Source organism: Kogia breviceps, chromosome 10 (assembly GCF_026419965.1).
Source record: "Kogia breviceps isolate mKogBre1 chromosome 10, mKogBre1 haplotype 1, whole genome shotgun sequence".
NCBI classification, from domain to species: Eukaryota; Metazoa; Chordata; class Mammalia; order Artiodactyla; family Physeteridae; genus Kogia; species Kogia breviceps.
In genome coordinates this window covers 97,792,401-97,813,003 of record NC_081319.1, presented here as the reverse complement: position 1 = coordinate 97,813,003, position 20,603 = coordinate 97,792,401, and the positions used below count along the sequence as shown (strand labels likewise).

The following is a 20,603-nucleotide window of genomic DNA, read 5'->3' as shown; positions in this document are numbered from 1 at the left end:
TGATAGCTAGTGTGTTCAAACCAGGATCCAATCAAGATCCATGGAAAAGGTGCTTATAACAGCACAACTTACAGCTTAAAATGAGTCTGTGATCCTTTTTCTCCTACACTTCATCGGTGCTTGAGGCTCCTGTGGGACCCGACCTCAGGCACTTCTCCCACAGTAAAAGGGAGATAGATCGCCTTGTCTGTGCTAATGACACGTCCAGCTCTCATGCCCTCTGACTCCAGAGGAAATTATACTGTCTGCATTACTGTCAGAAGGAAGTACCTAATACCAATTACGTCAAAACCCAGATCGTGGTTTTGGACAGATGCTCTGTAGTAGTGAGCTGATCAAGGTTAAGTCTATCTAGTCTTTACTTATCTGGAGAGTGGATGGGGGACTGCCCATCTGGGGGGGTCACTGGAATGCAGATGTCCACCAGCTGAAGTCGCTACCAGGACCACAGGAGGACTGGTAGATGGATGGCTGGTCACTTTGCTCCATTAGGATCTTTCTGGATCTTTCAGTCATGCCTTGCTCATTTAATATTGCAGGACTTTAGGTTTTCTGTTGGGTTTGATTCAAACATTGACCAGAAAGATCTTTATGAAAGATCTTGGCCCCTCCGTGTCCCTGCTGAGTGAGAAAAGCTGACCTCCCTGGTTCCTTTTTCCAACAGAACAACCACATTTCCTTCCTGCAACCTAGCCTAGATCATTGTTTCGCAGAAGATTCTCCTCAGAATGAAAGACCTATGGTATTCCATGAAAGGGTCACACTGTCAGATGAATTGGGGAGAAACACTGGTCTAAACGGAGTTAAACTGGTTTCTTTAGGTTCTCTCCTGCTAATGAACACTGTGATTCTCCAGTGGTACATGGCATTTCCCAAAATTATTGTCCTCAAACCCTTTCCTCAGAGCATCTCTGGGGGTTACTGTTCTGCAGAGCAGACCGTGGAAAGTGCTGATCTCGAGGACTTGGACGTAATCACAAACAACAGTAAATAAACAATCTCATCTCCTACTTCCTGGGCCAGGAAGAGTTTATGTAAGCTAGCTACTCAGCGTTGCACAAGTACATCGGGTAGCTGACCGTGTTAGAGATGAGGAGCCTTATTCATGCACCCCATTCACTTGGACTGTCGCTGGAGTTCACACTGAAACAGGGTGAATCAGGATCTATGCTTATTATGTGATGTGGACAATTACACCTTAGATTCAATCTTTTAGATGAAATTTCCACATGGTTTAGATTTTTAGAGGGGAAAAGAGTTCTAAACTGGTCAGTGTCTCTGGTTTTTAAAAAAAATTTTATTAAAGTATACGTGATTTTGGGCTGCCCTGGTGGCGCAGTGGTTGAGAGTCCGCCTGCCGATGCAGGGGACACGGGTTCGTGCCCCGGTCCGGGAAGATCCCACGTGCCGCGGAGCGGCTGGGCCCGTGAGCCGTGGCCGCTGCGCCTGCGCGTCCGGAGCCTGTGCTCCGCAGCGGGAGAGGCCACAGCAGTGAGAGGCCCGCGTAGCACAAATAATAATAATAATAATAATAATAGATTTCAATATTGTGTTAATTTATGCTGTACAGCAAAGTGATTCTGTTCTATATATATATTATATATATATATTCTTTTCCATTATGGCTTATCACACGATATTGAATATAGTTCTCTGTGCTATACACTTGGATCTTGTTCAGTCTTTCTGATTTTGAGGATCACTTGGCCTGAATTGCCAAATATATTAAAAGCGATTTTTCATTTTGAATTAGTAATTCAATAAGCTTTCTTTGGATAATCAAGTAATCAAAAACCTTCTTGCCTAGTGATTCTACATTTAGCAAAATGTTTAGATATTCATAGGATCCCTCAACATCATCTGAGTTGGTAAAAGTCGGTGCTCGTACAAATTGCTTCTAGATTAACAGGACTTCTTCTTGAATGTGTTTATCATACTATTCTGTCTGAGACTAGACGTTTAAAATTGTACTTTTCTACTTCTTTCTTCAACACAGCATTTAGATTGACATCCTTGTGGCTTTTCTCCTTAATTTCCTTATGAAATAGAAGATCAACTGGCATTTGTCATCTGACCTTTTGAAATGGAAGACCTCTGGATTTATCCCTTCCTCCAAATCCTTGCTCTCCTTTCCCCGCTTTTATATATCGCATGTATACATTTAATTTTGAAAGAGAGTCTCTTCATCTTAAGGAAAATGGATGCATTTTCTCTGGAGATAGTGTAAATGTGGGTCGGTTGTTTCATGTTGGGTCCTTCTAGGATGTCGTTGCATCATATTAATAATTCTCCTTATGTATGAGGTCAGCTGGGAAGTAGAGGTAGGTTCCAGGTTCTGGAGGCGCATTCCGTTGGTTACTTGTAGATCTCTAGCGTAAATTCACTTTCACTGGAGTTGTCAAATTTTAAAGGGATAAAAGCTACAGAGTTTACTTGCAAGTTGACTATTCTAACCACTGAAAGCATAAGACTCTGCAGTAAGCTACTGCAGATTTCATCCTTTCTCAATTGTTTTTCCCCCTTCAAACTTCTATCGCATACAGCATGTAATTTAAAGGCAGTTGAGCAGAGAATTCAACAGAGATAGATTATCCTAGGGAAAAATACTCTGAGAACCAGATGACTGAAAAAGCTTCAATGTTGCTTTTTCTCCCCATTTCCTCATTTTATGAAATATGAGTTTCTTTCTTCCATCAGTACGGGGAGCACAGCAAAAATGCCCCGCCCAGTAAGTCTAGTGATATATTTTAGAAAAATTCTTTTACCTCTTCACATGGGTGCCTGAACAGGCATATTCACAGTAGCAATATTTGTAGACCAGAAATGCAAAGCAGCTTAAACTTTCTTCAGCTGCAGATGGTGAAATAAGTTCTGGCACTTATATCCCATGTAATGGTATGTGGTGCTCAGAAAGAATGAGGTGCTTCTGTATGTACTGATGGGAAGATCTCTACAACATATTTATAAATGAGAGGAGAAAAAAGAGTTGTAGAACAATATGAACAGAATGATCCCATTTGTGGTTTTTTGGGTGTTTTTTTTTTGCGGTACGCGGGCCTCTCACTGCCGTGGCCTCTCCCGTTGCGGAGCACAGGCTCCGGACGCGCAGGCTCAGCGGCCACGGCTCACGGGCCCAGCCGCTCCGCGGCACGTGGGATCCTCCCGGACCGGGGCACGAACCCGCGTCCCCTGCATCGGCAGGCGGACTCTCAACCACTGCGCCACCAGGGAAAGGGAAGCCCCCATTTGTGGTTTTAAAAACTGCATTTATATAGTGTGGGAGTGTGTGGGAAAGAGGGAGAGAGAGAGAGGGAGGAAAGAAAAGAGAGAATGAAAATATCAAAGAAGGGCATTAGTGAGATTGATGAGTTGGGTCTATGGAAGGAGGGACGATGAAAAAGGAGTTTGTTTTCTGTTTCTTGAATTATTTACAGTGAAAATGTTTCATGTATTTTTATAAATAAAAAAATAAAAGAACACGTGTATGTGAGCACATAAAAAAATAAAAAGAGAATGTCCTAGTTATTTTTAACAAAATCATCCATCGCAGACGTTCACTAAGCAGAGCAAGCCCATCCAAGATGTCTGTTTTAAATTCATTGATATTAAAGAAGCATAGGATTCCTTGGCTTAGCACATACCCATGTGGATAGGGAGACTGAAAAAAAAATAATTAGGGGGAGGTGATGGGGAGCTGGCTTTTAGTAAATATGGCATATACTGCAGTGGTGGCTCAAAGGAGGTTTACAATAGTGATTAGAACTGCTGTCACTCCAGTACCAGCGTTAGTCTCTGTGCTTTGGTGGAATTCACTGCTGAGAATCGGTCCTTCACCAGACTTTCTGTTAATAAAGCACTTGCTCAAATGCAAACAGACTTCAGAGCAATAGAATGGAACATACAACTGTGCAAACCCAAACCCTCATTAGTTTTTCCCTTTGTTTACAAACCAGTGCAAGAATAGGTGTGTTTTAAAATCTAGGCTTTATTATTATTCAGGTGTGGTGAAGCCCACAGACCGAGAGACAATTGCCATTGAAAAGAGAGTCTATTATATTCACAGATACCCAAGAGAAGGGTCACGCCAGGCCATGGAGGGCCACGTGGAGAAGCAACCGGGTTGTTCAGGAAGCGGAAAGGGAGGGGAACATGGGCAAGAGCCTTTATTGTGGTTTCCACAGGAAGGAATGGGCAGGACAGGGTTCACAGGTGTGCCTGGCTAGTGCGAATCATTTTAGTGGCTCTGGGGCATAAGGACTGTCTCTGGTTGTCTGGTACCTGGCTCTGGGGTGATGAGGGCAGGAGAACCTTGGCCTGTAGTGCAAGAACTCCGTAAAGGAGATGATTGAGGATAGGGGCTCTGGAGTGGTTGGTTTGCATATGAAAGGCAGGCTCATAGGCAAGTCACTTACTATCTGTAGGAATCTGTTAGCCCTGGGAGGGGCTGTGTCTCTAGGATCAGCATGGCTTCGAGATGTCAGTGTATCAGAAGTATGAAAAATAAAAAGGCACGGTCAACAGATGGTGATAAAATGCAAGAATACCTATGCCAGCAGCTGCATAACACAGGGAGATTAGCTCTGTGCTTTGTGACCACCTAGAGGGGTCGGATAGGGAGGGTGGGAGGGAGACATAAGAGGGAGGAAATATGGGGATATATGTATATGTATAGCTGATTCACTTTGTTATAAAGCAGAAACACACCATTGTAAAGCAACTATACTCCAATGAAGATGTTAAAAAAAAGGCCTTTCAAGGTTTTCTGCATGGTTTTTATATGAATATTTTGTTTAATGACAAGCTTCGAGAGCCTTCTTGGACATGCCAACCTTTTAATATAATTTGGGGGGGCCATTTGGGGCCATTTTTGGTACAGTAATTGACAAGTACTTCTCGCCATCATTTCAGGCAAGAAAGAGGGGTATGTGAAGCTTTTGAAAATGTGTTTGGGGCTTCCCTGGTGGCGCAGTGGTTGGGAGTCTGCCTGCCGATGCAGGGGACACGGGTTCGTGGCCCGGTCTGGGAGGATCCCACGTGCCGCGGAGCGGCTGGGCCCGTGAGCCATGGCCGCTGAGCCCGCGCGTCCGGAGCCTGTGCTCCGCAACGGGAGAGGCCACAACAGTGAGAGGCCCGCGTACCGCAAAAAAAAAAAAAAAATGTGTTTGGACCTACTCAACTAATTCTTTGTCTTTGTCTCTAAAAGCCAGTCCGTCGTTTTCCCCCTTTTCTTCTTCAGGCTGTCTCACATGCTAGCGTAGAATTTTAGACCGGGTGTCCCTGCAGTAGCCTTGGCACATTTGCTGGTTTATGCAGTTTGGTTTTGATGTTTCAGTCACCACAGGCCCATCTCAAAAGCCTGTGACAGTGTTCTGCACCTACTACCGCCTGGAGATTTGGTTCTTTTCTAAAGATCCACGGAGTTGTATTGTTGTGCTCTGAGCTGTATTTTCATTTTGGGGGGAAACCAGCTAACTGCTTTTTCTATTTTGTTTCTATTCTGTTAGAGGTTAAAATAATTGTTTCTAGAAAGTTACTTTTGTATGCTATATATCTAATCCTTGTATTTTACTGTTGTCCTCTTGCTGACTGTGGCCTAAAGTTTAATTTAATCATCTGCTTAGATTTACTATTTTTGTTAATTTTTTTTTTTTTTTCGGTACGCGGGCTTCTCACTGCTGTGGCCTCTCCCGTCGCGGAGCACAGGCTCCGGACGCGCAGGCTCAGCGGCCACGGCTCACGGGCCCAGCCGCTCCGCGGCACGTGGGATCTTCCCTGACTGGGGCACGAACCTGCGTCCCCCGCATCGGCAGGCGGGCTCCCAACCACTGCGCCACCAGGGAAGCCCTCTATTTTTGTTTTTAACTCATGTTTTTGCCCTGGTGGTCACTATTTTTTTTTTTTTCATAACAGCTTGATTGAGGTATAATTTACACAACATAAAATTAACTCTTTGGACGAGTACAGCTCAATGATTTTAGTAAAATTGAAGAGTTGTGCATCCATCCCTACGTTCCAGTTTCATAACCAAAACGTTTACACCGGCACATGCCCATGTGTGGTCACTCAGAGTTTATATTGCCCTGTGCTTTAATAACTGAATAAAATTGGAGTGATCCTTATCTAGTAGATTTTCTTATTTTAAATTAAGTCCTTACTGACTTTATTTTTTGATATAAAAATTTACCTACTTGTGTGCTTTTGGCCACAAGTTTAACAAAGTAGCTTTTCAGTTTTATTTTCCTTTTAAGAGAGAAATGATGTTGTTGTGTTAACTTCCATTTCCCATCTCCTGAGGCCAACATTCCCCAGTTAATCATCTCCCTACCACACCTCCGCACTCACTTACCTCATTTATTCCTCCTATCCTTTGGACACATGCAGTGCACATTATACCTTCTCTTCCCCGATGCATTGTTCCTTATCTTCTGACTTCCTTAACTTTTCAGTCTCTTCTCTTCTCTTCTCTTTCTGTCTTTGTTTAACCCAAAGCCAAAACTGTTGGAGAGGGAGGATTGGACCTAGCCTTGGTTGGTGAAAAGGAAACCGTAATATTTTCTTTCTCCCCACATGGGATCCTCTTCCCCCCTGGGGTTTATGGCTTAGTAGTAGACCAGGTCAGGTGATTTGAGTTGTCCTCCTCCACTGAGAGCCCATTTTATTTCACTCCCTGGGGCAGTGGGTGAGCTTGTCTTTGACCCTTACCTCGAACTTTGGAGGAACTGCTGAAAATAAGATTAGCAGAGAGGCATCATGTATACCTTGTTAAGAGAGATAGTGAAGAGTGCCTTAGAACGAAGAAGCTCCTGAACCAAAATGTAATTATGTTATTGTACTGTGATGCTCGGCCCCAAATAAACTAGTAATAAAATTGCCTTCTATTTTTAAAAACTTATTCCCTTGAAGTATAGTTGATTTACAATGTGTTAATTTCTGCTGTGCAGCAAAGTGATTCAGTTATACATATATATATTCTTTTGCATATTCTTCTCCATTATGGTTTATCACAAGATATTGAATGTAGTATCCTGTGCAGTAGGACCTTGTTGTTTATTCTTGCCTTCCATTTTTAAAGCGGTATACATTAGATTATATTTAGAGCCTATATGCATAATAACAATCTCCATAATAAAGTGGTATTGTGGAGGCAAAAAAAAAAACCCCACAGGCTTTAAAATCTCTTTCTGCTCTTCTACTGACTGCTCTGTGACTCTGAGCAAGTTAATTTTGCTGGGCCTCAAGTACCACATCTGTATAATGGGAATAATAACACGTCCCAGGACTGTGGTGAAGATTAAATTAAATGACATGACTTCCACCCTTCTCACAATGATCTTTGTATCCTCTCTGGGCACAGGGTTCTGCACAGGAAATGGACAAAGCCAAAGCCTAAATAAGCCATCTCTTCCCAGAATGTCAGTTAAAGGTGGAAATGGGTGTGCATGTGGGAGAGGGTGGGGAGGGGGGTACTTTCTTATTTAAATAAGAGCAGATATATTATGTGAGCTCCACCTTCGTTCTTAAGGAAAAACTCAATACATTAAAGAAATGGCATGCTTGGCACAGGCAACTTCAGTCATACCCTTGGAGCCCCTGGCATTACTCCTTTACCATTCGGAGTGTTCACATGGAAAAGTTTGAGAAACACTGGCGTGTATAGGACAGGCTCACCATCCCTGTTGCATGATGTATCCCACGACATTTCCCGAGCACATACCTGGTATCTCCTCCTGGGTGTTCATCCCATTGAGGTCACCATTCTCCCTCCACGTCTGATTCTCCTTCTGGGGCCCCCCTACCTTAGTCACTGACACTACTGTCCATTTAGTTATTCAAGTCAAGAACCGAGGAGTCCTTCTCGACCCCTCTCTCCACTGCACACCCCACGCCCAATCCTTACCTTCAGGTCGTGGCAACATTGCCAGCTTCACGTGTCTTGAGCGTATCCCTTGTCTCTGTGTCTGTCTTCAGCGTCTTAGGGTAGCTGCCATCATCTTCTGCCCAGACTTCTGTCATCACCTGGTAACTGGCCTCCCTCCAATCCATCCTCCGCGTTAAAATGGGCGTTGGTCTTTCAAATACTTTGATCACTCCTTCCCATTTCCCTTAGGATAACATGGTCAATAAGGCCTCTGCATGGCCCAGGCCCCCTGCCCCTTTGGCCACATCTTAAACCATCATTCTACACCTGGTGCTGGTGGTACAGTGACACCAGATCGCTTTCTGCTTGTCCACGGCACCCTGATTTCTCCGTCAGGAGCCGTTGCCAAGCTTGCTCTATCTGGAGTGTTTCCGTCAGCTCCTACCCAACTGCCCTGGGCTAAGATAAGGTATGTTTATCTTTCAAACTCAGCTCAGGGGTTTCTTCCTCAGGAAAGCCTTTGCTAACTCCCCAGTGGAGGAGGTTATTTATCATACGCTCTGATGGAACCATGTCTTCTTCTTCTTTTTTTTATTTTTTAAATTATTTTATTTATTTTCTTTTTGGCTGCGTTAGGTCTTCGTTGCTGCATGCGGGCTTTCTCTGGTTGCGGTGAGTGGAGGCTACTCTTCGTTGCGGTGCGCGGGCTTCTCATTGCGGTGGCTTCTCTTTGTTGTGGAGCACGTGCTCTAGGCACGTGGGCTTCAGTAGTTGTGGCGCACGGGTTCAGTAGTTGTGGCGCACGGGCTTAGTTGCTCCGCGGCATGTGGGATCTTCCCGGACCAGGGCTCGAACCCGTGTCCCCTGCATTGGCAGGCGGATTCTTAACCACTGCGCCACCAGGGAAGCCCCAAGGAACCATGTCTTCTTTTATGAGGCCCATCTCAATTTGCAGTCACACATTAGGCGATATCATCATTTGATGACTGAATCACACATTAGTCTGTAATCCCTGTGAGGGAGGGGCTGTGTCTTTGGTCACCATCATCTCTAGCCCCTGACAGAGTAGCTTTGCACTCCAGGCAGCCGGTCCTCCATTGTTGAATGAGTGCAGAGAGACAGCTGAGGTCCGTATACCTAAGTGGTTGGCCTGACTGTGTCCATATTCTGCTGATATGTCAGATCTCGGAGCTCTGCGTCTAGGGCTCCGTCCGACTTGCTGCAGATCCTTCCCTTTAGTGCCGTGGGTCAGGTGCATCCACTTTACTCCACGGTTTTGAAAAGCCTCTGGGAAACCTCATTTGGTTGAAGAGAAATCTGTTCGTTTACATGGTTCGGTACAGGATGGCGAAACACCTGTTTATTCACCCAAAAGATCGCTAACGAACGTTTTACTTAAAAAGCCCCGCTTCATGGGCTTCCCCGGTGGCGCAGTGGTTGAGGGTCCGCCTGCCGATACAGGGGACGCGGGTTCGTGCCCCGGTCCGGGAGGATCCCACGTGCCGCGGAGCGGCTGGGCCCGTGAGCCGTGGCCGCTGCGCCTGCGCGTCCGGAGCCTGTGCTCCGCCGCGGGAGAGGCCACGACAGTGAGAGGCCCGCGTACCGCAAAAAACAAACAAACAAAAAGCCCCGCTTCATCTTGCCTGTTCAGTCTTTCCCACCGTGCTGCTGAGCAAATCTTTTTTAAAGTCAGGCAGAACTTTCTAACCGAAGTGCACGCACGTCTCTTCCCCTTCCCCGGGCATTCCTGTTCTGCACGAGAACCCCATCTGCCCTCTTCCCGCCATATCTTGCTCTTTGGGTTGGGACATAAAACTCGTTCTCCTCCCAAAACGAACACCGCTCCAGTGATTCTCCCACTCACCTCTAACCCTTGCCCTTCTGTATAACCTTCCTGTCCTCACGTCTGTGGGTAAATCGTAGTGGCTGGGGTGGAGGCATCAGTGTCCTCCCAGACTGGCAAAGTGACTTGATTAAGAGCACACAGCTAGTGGGTAACATAGTTGCAATCACAATTCTTGTTTCCTTGCTTTCGTTCTAGTTCTTACTCATATGCTTTGCATTAAATTCTATTGAGAGGTAGGGGTGTGTGTGTGTGTGTGTGTGTGTGTGTGTGTGTGTGTGTGTGTGTCTTTAATCTGCATCTAAATTTGTCTGCATAAAATTGTTTCCTTATTTTATAACTGGTATTTTTCCCCCCTGAATAATTGTGTATCCAAAGGATATAAAGAATCTCAAGGTGACAAAAGTGATTGCCGTCACTTCTCACCTCCTCCATTCCGTGTTTACTGAAATGTCAGCTGCTGGAATAGCTATCTTTCCTCTACAGGTTCTGCTGGTTTCCCCGTCCCTACCTGGGGCCGCAGGGCTGCCCTCTCGTGCTGCCCTCACTTCCCCACTCTGGGGCTCTGTGTCCACTAGACTTGCCCTCCATCATACCCACTGAGCCGAGAGGAAGCACCCCCTCTTCCCGGCTGCAGCTCCCACCTGCCTGAACAGTTGGCTCAGGTGAATGGCTGGTCAAGTGGAAGTGTGTTTGGGAACTGAACAGTCCGTTCCTTGTTTGGAGCCAAGAGAGGAGAGCAGTGGGTGGGTGTCGCATGGAGGTCTCCCACCGTCCCCTAGGCTCTCCTCGGGAACCTGGGTACCAATCCAGGGAGCTTTTTAGGAGATATTTTCAAATGACTTTTAAAATAGTTGAGAAGCAACAAAATGCTCAGTGAGACGTGATCTGTATGAACTAGATAATTAAAAAAGAAATCCCACCTATGAGGAAAGGCCACACTCAAGAAGATGCTGTGTGATGCAGAGGTTAAGCCGAGGGCAGAGGTAGTGTTTTCTGGCTTTGAATCCTAGATGCTCTTCTCAGTATGACTCTGATAGGTTGTTGAGCTGCTCTATGGTACAGTTTCCTCAACCATATATCGCGGTGAAATTAAATGTGATTAAAAATGCCTACCTCATAGGTAATTTAATTGTCTTGATGATTAAATGAAATAATTGGATTAAAATGCTGATCATAGTATCAAAACGTATTAACTGGTATCATTAGCTTACATTAGTAAAGTATAACTTACGGAAGCTTTCCCATCTATTACATTTCAATACATCTTAAAATATGATGCTTTTTCGAAACGTCTTTGTTACCTACTCACCCCTGCTTCTCTGTGTTTTGCTCGCAGCCCTGGAAAGGAAAATATCGATGAGGCAAAGCAGAGAGGAGCTAATAAAACGAGGGGTCTTAAAGGAAATCTATGATAAAGGTAAGGGGACCACTCCAGTCTCCATGAGCCAGAAAAAAGCCGTGCATGGAATCTGTGTGCATATTTCTTGGAGTTGGATTCAGTTTTCTGTATCACTTTATCAGAGTTTGAACCTTTAAAACTCCAGACACTTCTGGAGAGATCAGAGAATGTAGCAGACAGCACTGAAGTGATTGCTATTATAGAGGGACCGAAATCTCCCTTTTTCTCAGCACTGGAATCAAACCATAGGATGCTGAGACAAATGATGTGGCCCGAGGAACGGTGTCAGAACTGGTGGTGAGCCTGTTGGCGTCTGAACACACACAGCTGGGGTGAATTTAATTGCTCAGGCTCTTTCAGGCACTAGGGGTTCCCAGGACAAATGTGAAAAATCCACAAGCATCTAGAATTTCTCTAACAGATTTTTTTGGGGCAGTCCATCTCCCAACAATAGGAGAAATCAAAGTGGAGAAAATGATATATAATTTTATATACATGTACACATATTTCAAATGATACTATTTCCAGTGATTACAAATGCGCTGTGAATGTGTCCACAAGTGTTTGCTGGTGAACTTATCCTGTGTCTTTTGCTGATTGAACTACTGCCTTTAAATACGAAGGTTTGCAGCGGTTTACCCAGTATATTAGCTATTCTTCACCCCCCTCCCCGTCCTCTCATCATCCTTCATTTAAGGCTTTAAGGGAAAAGATGAACTGTTAGTCCAGTCTTCTTACAGTTATCAGTAATAACTGTCTGTTCCAGATCTTATGATCTGAGGCCAGTATTATTTGTTGGGCCAGATTATTAAATCACATGTTCCACTTTAAAGAACCACCCTGATCATCAAAGCGATCCTGTAATTCTGACAGTGCAGTCAGTTTTCCCTGTTTTTGTAGGTCTTCTACAGGCCTAGTTTGTGTTCTGATACAGAAAGGCAGGTTGTGTTTCTAACTTGGGTGCTTCTGTCTGATTCCACTGTCTTCAGGGAGTTGGTCCTTATTCCTCTGGTGGTACAGTTCACCCCATTCATTCCTGCCGTGGAGCTTCCTGAGGGCACTTTTGAAGTATTTTTTCTTAGCACACGTTGCCACCCCGAAACGCTGCAAGTAGGCGGTGGCAGTGCTCTCTCCCTAGTGGCAAGGGATGCAGCAGGAAGCGTGTGAAGCTGTACTATTTCAAACCGCCTTTGTTCATTATCAGATGCCCCAAGGCATCCCTGTGGCAGAGTCACGTCCTTCTACTTCTGGGCGAGACCTACCAAGATACACTTTCTTTGGTTGATTAAGCTCTCCAGAGAAAAAGAATGCATCGTTTTGTCACTTTTCTCCAATGTCTTATTTCTGTACAGTCCCCCTAAACCCTCCCGTATATTGACCTTAAGTTTCCATGTTTCGTCTCAAACTCCTTTCTCTATAATCCCTCCCCGGTGAAGATGGGAAGTGTCTGACCGCAGGTATGGTATTACACGGTCAGCATCAAAGGGCTTAAATAAAGATTACTGTCCTCGCTGAAGCCTGTTCCGATCCAGTTAAATGATCCCCTCCCCTTCCCACTTTTCTTCCTGCAAACTTTATGTCTCTCACAGGAAAATTTCAGGAACCCTTTAAAGGAGAGGATACATTTTATTATAGTATTTATTATTTCCATCATACCTAATAACTGAGTTAGGGTAAATATTGCCGGAGTAACTTCCTGACTTAATCAAAGAAGCCATAGACTGTTAGAGCAAAAGCCCATTTTATAGAGGAAGAAACGGGGGACATTGAGTCTGGGGCCTGCCAGCCCCCATTAGGAGTTGCCCCAGGATAAGGAGCTCTGTGTCCTGTTTATGGTCTTCTCACAGCGCGCTCTCAGTAACCCGCTGCGGAGGGAGGGACCGGGCTAGCCGCCGCCTGTCACCACAACTTCTGGTTTTATTTTTGTCTTTGCACTTATCGCTGTCTGCTTTTTTCTGTTCTGTTGTTGGCCGGCTTTCCTCACTAGCACGTTAACTCCAGGGGAACGTGCACTTCATAAGCCTTGAGGCCAGACCCCCTCAGAAAGTGGCCGAGATAGATTGGCTCAAAAAACGCTTATTGTTTGTATGATGGGAATTTCAGTAGAGGGAAACTGAAATTGCACATGGTAGATATAGACGTTTGTCTTTGCTGTGGGTTTTTCTGATCAAAGCATCCATTTTCTATCACTGCGGGTATTAATCACATTACCTGGTACTATGGTCCATCAGCTGTTCAGAACGTGAGCCCTGTAATCATTGCTTGGATTCAATTCCAGTTCCACTGCTGAGTAGCTGTGCAACTTTAGTGAGGTTGCATAACCTCTCTGTGCTTCTATTCGTGTATTTGAAAGTGTGGATAATATTGTAATGAGGATGACATGAGATAACATATCTGTATTAGTTTGCCAGGGCTACCATGACAAAATACCACAGACTGAGTGACTTAAACGACAGAAATGTATTTGCTCACAGTTTTGGAAGCCAGAAGTCCGAGATTCGGGTGCTAGCAGGACTGGTTTCTGGTGAGGCCTCCTCCTTGACTTGCAGACAGCTGTCATCTTGCTGTGTCCTCACATGGCCTTCCCTCTGTGCGTCCACACTCCTGGTGTCTCTTCCGCTTTCAATAAGAAACGCAGTCCTGCTGGATCAGGGCCCATCCTTAGGACCTCATTTAACCTCATTACTTCCGTAAAGGCCCATCTCCAAATACGGTCACACTGGGGGTTTGGACTTCACGTAGAAATTTGGGCGAGGGGGCGGGGAGGGGATAACACATTTCCGTCCATAACAACATGGGGAGTAAAATGTTGGCTATCATCCCATAAGTTCTCAAGAAATTGTTAACAGCCTGTTAGTATCAGTAGTATCATCATCATCCTTTATATTTTTTAAAACCCTTTATATGCTTTAGCCAAGTTCAAGCCCACGAGTTAGGAAGGGACATCATTGTCTCCTTTTATCTTAAGTGCGAGAAGATCTTCAACCCCCTCCCCCCCACACACACACACAATGGCCTTACCAAGGTGGGTGGCCGAGAACCTAGCCCCTTGGTATCTGATTTAATGACCTTCTCACCCCTCCACCCTGTCTCCTCTGTAGTCTCTAAACACGTCATTTTCCTGTCATTCATCCTTCCCCTTTCTACAGCATCATTCAACTTGCTGTGTCTGGGATTCTAGTGCGTAAAACAGACTTTTATTGCCACATCCTGAGTGAACAGCAAGAGGCAAAGAGCCTTTCATCATTTTCCAAGTTGTTGGTTTCGAAGATAAATTTCGTAGATTTTCAGCAGTCCTTCCACATTGCCTGGCTGTTCAGCCCTCATTTTGCACCCGTAAGTCTGGTCACCTGGCAGCAAAACAGTTTCCACCAGAGATGTCATTTGTAGTTTGTAACACGGTCCCTGATTTGCAATTACTGTGTCCGTCAGCCCATCCACGAGGACCAGCCCCTGTTCATGCTGCAGTTCTACTGTTTTGTATGTGATCTTGCTAAGGTGGTGGGAAGCAGTTTTCCTTTAGTAGGTGGGCTTTTCTCTTCCAACTCTTTATGTTATTGACTTTGCTTAATAATGCCATACTTGTTTGTAGAAACTATTAAGATAAACTGTAGGGATATGAGATTTGTAACTGGGCATGGCGGACTTAGAACGAATGAGGTTTTATTATTCTGACGGTTCTCCTCGAAATTCTTTATGTTTTTCTTAGCAGTTTAAAATCCCAAACTAGTCAATAAATTTAAATCAGGCAAAATGAGAGCTTGGATTGAAGAGGGGAAATTTTCTCAGTACCTCTAGAAACTAGTTCGGGAATCCTTCATTTAATGGAATGTAGATGTAAAGAGGTTAAGTTACTGGATGGCTTGTATGTTTTTATTGGTTTCCATATACAATCGTATGCATTTAAAGTTCAGAAGAGGACTTCCCTGGTGGCACGGTGGTTAAGAATCCGCCTGCCAATGCAGGGGACCACGGGTTCGAGCCCTGGTCGGGGAAGATCCCACATGCCGTGGAGCAAGTAAGCCCGTGCACCACAACTACTGAGCCTGTGCTCTGGGGCCCGTGAGCCACAACTACTGAGCCCACGCACTGCAACTACTGAAGCGCGCACACCTAGAGCCCATGCTCCACAACAAGAGAAGCCACCGCAACGAGAAGCCCGTGCACCGCAACGAAGAGTAGCCCCCGCTCACCGCAACTAGAGAAAGCCTGGGCACAGCAACGAAGACCCAACGCAGCCAAAAATAAAAATAAATAAATAAGTAAATAAATTTATAGAAAAAAATAAAGTTCAGAAGAAAGTTTAGATAAAACTTTAAAGATCAGAGAAAATCGTTTGATCTCTGGATATATCAAGGCCATGTAAAAATGCAGCAAACTTTAAAAGCTACAAAGAAGACTTTAAATTGTTAATCACGATGTAGAGGAACATAAAATTTGAAATTCTTTTTCTCCCATTTTCCATATTTTCCACAATATGAATATAGCAATTTCGTGAAAAACACAATGAAACATTGCAGTGAACCATCATCACTCTAAAGAGTAAAAATGTGAAACCAACTACTGATGGAAAATGGTCTATAATTTTGTAGACAGCTTATTTTTAACTATTAGTCCCCAGTTCCGTAGTCTGTTTTTTTGAATTAGAACTTAAGGGTTCTCCTAGACTCCTGGAACATTTATTCATTCATTCAACAAATTGGTACTGGATCCCCCCTCTGAGCCAGGTGCTCTAGGTGTCGAGCTACAGTGATAACCAAAAAAACAAGTTTCTCACCTTCTCAGAGTTTACATTCTACTAAAGGACATAGGAAATAATTAAATAAGCCTATGATATATTGCCAAGGAGTGATGAGCACTACGAAGATAAAGCAGCAGGGTAAGGAGATACATTCAGAGGGGGAGCCATGATTTTATATAAATGCAATCCTGGAGGACCTCTGGAGGAGGTGATATTTTCACAGAGACCTAAATGCAGTGATTGGGTGGCTGAAACAGGAGCATTGGTCCTACTACTACTTCTAAACAGCCTGTAACCTAATTCGTGAGCCCTTAAGTTCCTTAAATTGACTCAGTATGTTTCTTTTAAATTAAAGCCTCTGTATTGCACTTGCCTCTCCCTCAGTTCTCTGTAAATCAGAGCACAACACACACCCCCGTTCAGAGCCTACAGTGGCTCCCCACTTCACTCAGAGAAGTTTCAAGCCCCTCCGACAGCCTACGGAGCCCTCCACGATCTGCCCTCCCACCCCTAAGTTTGCTTCAACTCCCTGGCGGTACTTCCTCATAACGTCCTCTCTGTGGCATCTTGCCAACCCTGCTTTCCAGCCCCTGACATTGGCATTGGCTCCACTCTCTTCCTAGGACCCTCTTACCCCAGATACCCATCCACGTGGTTCACTCCTTTTTCAAGTCTTTGCTCGGATTCCAACTTCTCAACGAAGCTTCGCTGGGACCTCCAGATTTTAAATTGTCACCTCCTTCCATAGGTCTGTAATCCCCCGACCCTGCTCTACTGTGTTCTTTCTTTCTTTCTCTCTTTTTTTCCCTCTATCTCTTATCACCTGCAATGTATAAATTACCTATGTGTTGTATTAGCCTTTTTCTCATCGGTCTCTCCTCACTGAAATGTGAGCTCCACCAGGCAGGGCAGGATCTCTCTCTGGTTTGTTCACGGATGTTGTGGCATCCGACTGCCTACAGGAGCACTATGTCCTTTATTGATAAACAACAAATGCCAGCCTGAGGCTATCTGCATGTACACACGACTTGGTCCGTACACCGGTGGTGGCAAAATCCAGAGCATTAGAACCCTGATCCCTCTTGCTGATTCATTTGTGTGGTTCATGAAACGTTATTGCCCGTTATTTAAATAGGCAGTATTATATCGGGTGTATATTCATGTATATGGATGCCAAATACTCTACTTATAAACAGTGGTTTTTAAGTGTTACGGAGAAAAATATCCTGAAAACAGTGGACTGTTCGGCCATTAGTGAAATCGTGATGATATTTCTCAGGCTTAGCAAGGATCTCAAGAGGTCACCTGACCTGGCTTCTGTTATTTTTCCAAAGTAGAGTAGAAGCAACTGCAACCCAGCGAGCTTACAGACTTGCCTAAGGGTTCACGGCCAGCGAGTGTGGACTCTGAAAACCCCTGCTGAGACCTTCTGTCCTTTGTTTTGGAATTTATAGGAACACAAAAAAACCTTTGTAGTATATTGCCTATTGGTCATCAGAGGATGTTAATAAATAACGCTGTTAGTGGTTATTGCAAATTATCTCTACAAATAAGCATGATGTTGTATATAAAGAACGTTAGGGATAAGAATGGCGATTGTTCTGTATTTTTCAGTCAGTCCTGTCACGTGCTTTGAACAGTATGGGTGTGTTTAATTCACATGAGTGGATATATCACTTCTCAGGAGGGAAGAAGAGGGAAAGGAGACCATCTCTCTGCGTGGAATGACACGCTGTCGCTACTGTATATTACACACCGCCACACCCCAGATGGGGGCAGAGAGCTGGGAGGTGTGGCCACCTGCAGGGATGTAGTTGAGGCCGCTGCAGCTCCCCTGGTCACAAGGTGGCTGCTGACTGCAGTCACACCAAGACCTGGGGGTGGGGGTAGAGCTATAACCCCACCGGAGGAGAAAGACCAGGGGCCACGGAAGAACAGAACTGACTGTGTGCAAATGAGCAACTTCCCTTTTCACTGTGTGCTGGGAATTAGCGATAACATTTCACAGCAAATAATAAAGTGCACTGAGGTGTGCTTTTTTCCTTCATCGAGTTAGAGCAATGTTTTGGAAGGTGTTATTTTAAATTATCAACACAAACAGAAGCTCCCTGAAATGGACGACTCTCTTATGCAGAGGCTACATCTCCCCCCTTCTCGGGCTTTCATGAGAAAAAAGCCTGGTATTTAAATTAAAAGGTCATCATCTTTTAAAAATAAAAATAACAATTCTCCCCTGTATTAGAGGAGCCGAATTCTTAGACTTGAGCCTTTTAAGTCTCGTTGTTTATCTGGTGTCCCAGTTGTGTAGACAAAGTCTTGAAGTTTATGGGAAATGCTTTTCACAGCCTTTAACGGACATTGTTATTTTGTCACGTCTTTAGCTGTTTCTCATGTCTCACCTAGAAATGGCATCTTCTGGAAGCTGCGATTTGGAGTAACCGTGTGAAAATGAAAAGAGTGTTTACTTTCAGCCTCGGCGACATAGAATCATTTATGTAGCGTCTCAGAGCCTAATGCAGTGGATTGCCCTAGTGGGGTAACTGGAAAGCCGATGAAATGAAAACGAATAAAGAGACACTGTGGTCCACATTCTCTTAAGCAACAGTGTTCTTTCAGAAAATCACTATCCCAAGCCAAAAAATGAATGAAGTTATTATTATATAGGTGAGCAAGTGTCCACCGGCAAAAGTATTTGTCTCTTGCGTGTTTGTTGAATACCCGTTACGTTGCAGGCGTCGTTCTGGACGCCAGGAATGCTAGGAGGGTCAAGGTGGGCTCCCCTAACAGCACTTACGGTCCCGTAATGGGTTCAGGTGCTTGGCAGTTATGATGAGGAAAGTACAGGATGTTTGGGGGTGCATGGAAGCGTCATCCATCAGGCCTGGAGACTCAGGGAGAAGGCATCTTGGAAGCAGCGGTGTCTTCGAGGAAACCTGAAGGATGCTGAGAATTATCCTGGAGAAGGTGGGATGGGTTGGGGAAATGGTAGAAGTGGAAGGACTCGCACGTGGGCAGGCACCAAGTCGGGGATAATGAAAGCTAGAAGGGGTCCGGCACGTGTATATGGTGAGGGGGGGTCAGGGCAGATCTTGCAGGCAGGAATATGATATTAGTTGCTTATTCTTTGTCCTGAGAGCAGTGAGGAGGGGCTCTGGAAGGGCTTTTTGCACCATCGGACTTGCAGCCTTATCACTGCCGTGGGAGAGAAGGACTTGGAGGGACACCAGGCATCAGTCAGGGAGACCAGTTGGTGGGCTGTTGCTGGGATTCATATGATGTGATGGTAAATGGCAGGAATGAGGGTAGTAGGAATGGGGGGAAGGGGAGAGGAGAGACTGGAGAACTGTAGGAGATAGAGTCAGGAGGGCCTGTGACTGCTTAGATTTGGGGAGTGAAGGGGCGGGTGAAGGCACGGCTGACATTCAGGATTGTGGCTTGGAGACTTGGTGGACAGATACGGGGGACGGGTACAGGTCCCCCTGAGCTGGAGACCTAAGAGAAGCAATTACAGAGCACAGAATATCGCGATGGTTTGACCACATTGAGTTTGAGATATCCAAATGGCTAAGCAGAGTACTAAATGTACAGATTTGAAACTCAAGAGGGAGATCTGGGTTGGAGATGCAGGTTTGGAATGGTGCATGTGTAAATGGTCATGAAGTCATATAGATTGATGATATTCCTCAAAGAAGATGTAAAATGAGAAAATAAGTGGCCCTGATAGAAAACACCTTGGCACCCCAGCATTGAGTGATCTGGAAGTTAAAAAAAAAAAAAGATCTGGGAATAAGAAAACCCTCAAAAACTGAGCAGTGGACAGAAAAATAGGAAGTAAACCAGAAATGTGTAGCATTCTGGAAGTCCAGAGACAGTGGCATAGTGTGGAAAAAATTACCCAGTGTCAAATACAGACACATCAAACAAGATAGGAAGTGTCCTTTTGATTATTTTTATGCTGTTTAATTACAGGCTCTTTAGTTACCTGTGAAGCCAGTGTGCAGGCGGCAGGGTGTAAGTTAAAAGGCCTATAGTTTCAGGTAACTAAAGACTTAACTCGAGGAGGCTGCAGCAGTAAGCAAAGTTAGACCAATGATCTTCCTGTGTTTTGTCCTCTGCAGCGGCCCCCAACCTTTTTGGCACCAGGGACCGGTTTCGTGGAAGACAATTTTTCCACGGACCTGGGGGAAGGGGGAAGGTTTCAGGATGATTCAAGTGCATTACATTTATTGTGCACTTTATTTGTATTATTATTATTATGTCAGATCCACCTCAAGTCATCAGGCACTAGATCCCGGAGGTTGGGGACCCCTGCTATTAGTGTATCCCAGATGCCTTGAGCAATGCTTGGTATTTGTCAGCGCTTATTAATTTTTCTTGAATCAGTGAGTGAGTGAGTGAATGAATGAATCTCACGTCATAAAATCCAGTGATAGGGCAGCTCCAGAGTTGGTGAATTTCATCAGCTCAGTAACATGGCGAAGGGATGCCATTCTCAGGCTATCACCCCTCATGGTAACAAGATGGCTGCAGTAGTTCCAGCATTACATGCAGATACAACATCCAGACGGGAGAGAGAGGGATATCCCTCTTCTTGGTCTCTCTTTCTAAGAGCAAGAAAACCTTGCCCCAAAGCTTCTCCAGAATTACCCTCATTTCTCATTGACCAGAATTTTTAGAGATAACCCCTGGATATCTTTTTCCCTAATTTTGACAGATGTTTCCGTAAACCAAAGTGTTGCGGGTACAGTCAGCTCCTGAG

The 20,603-nt window shown here is 44.8% G+C and overlaps 1 protein-coding gene across 13 annotated transcripts in view; it reads left to right on the top strand.

Annotated features, from left to right (window-relative positions):
- PHACTR1 (phosphatase and actin regulator 1) overlaps positions 1-20,603 on the top strand; it is a 536,379-nt gene that overhangs the window by 419,026 nt on the left and 96,750 nt on the right. For 9 of the 13 annotated variants that reach the window (XM_067006755.1, XM_067006750.1, XM_067006751.1 and 6 more), the window contains one exon: positions 11,041-11,121. The exons of the other annotated variants lie outside the window; for them this stretch is intronic. In XM_067006755.1, coding sequence (XP_066862856.1) covers positions 11,041-11,121 — 81 coding nt within the window. The remainder of the gene's footprint in view (positions 1-11,040; positions 11,122-20,603) is intronic. 13 annotated transcript variants of the gene reach the window in all.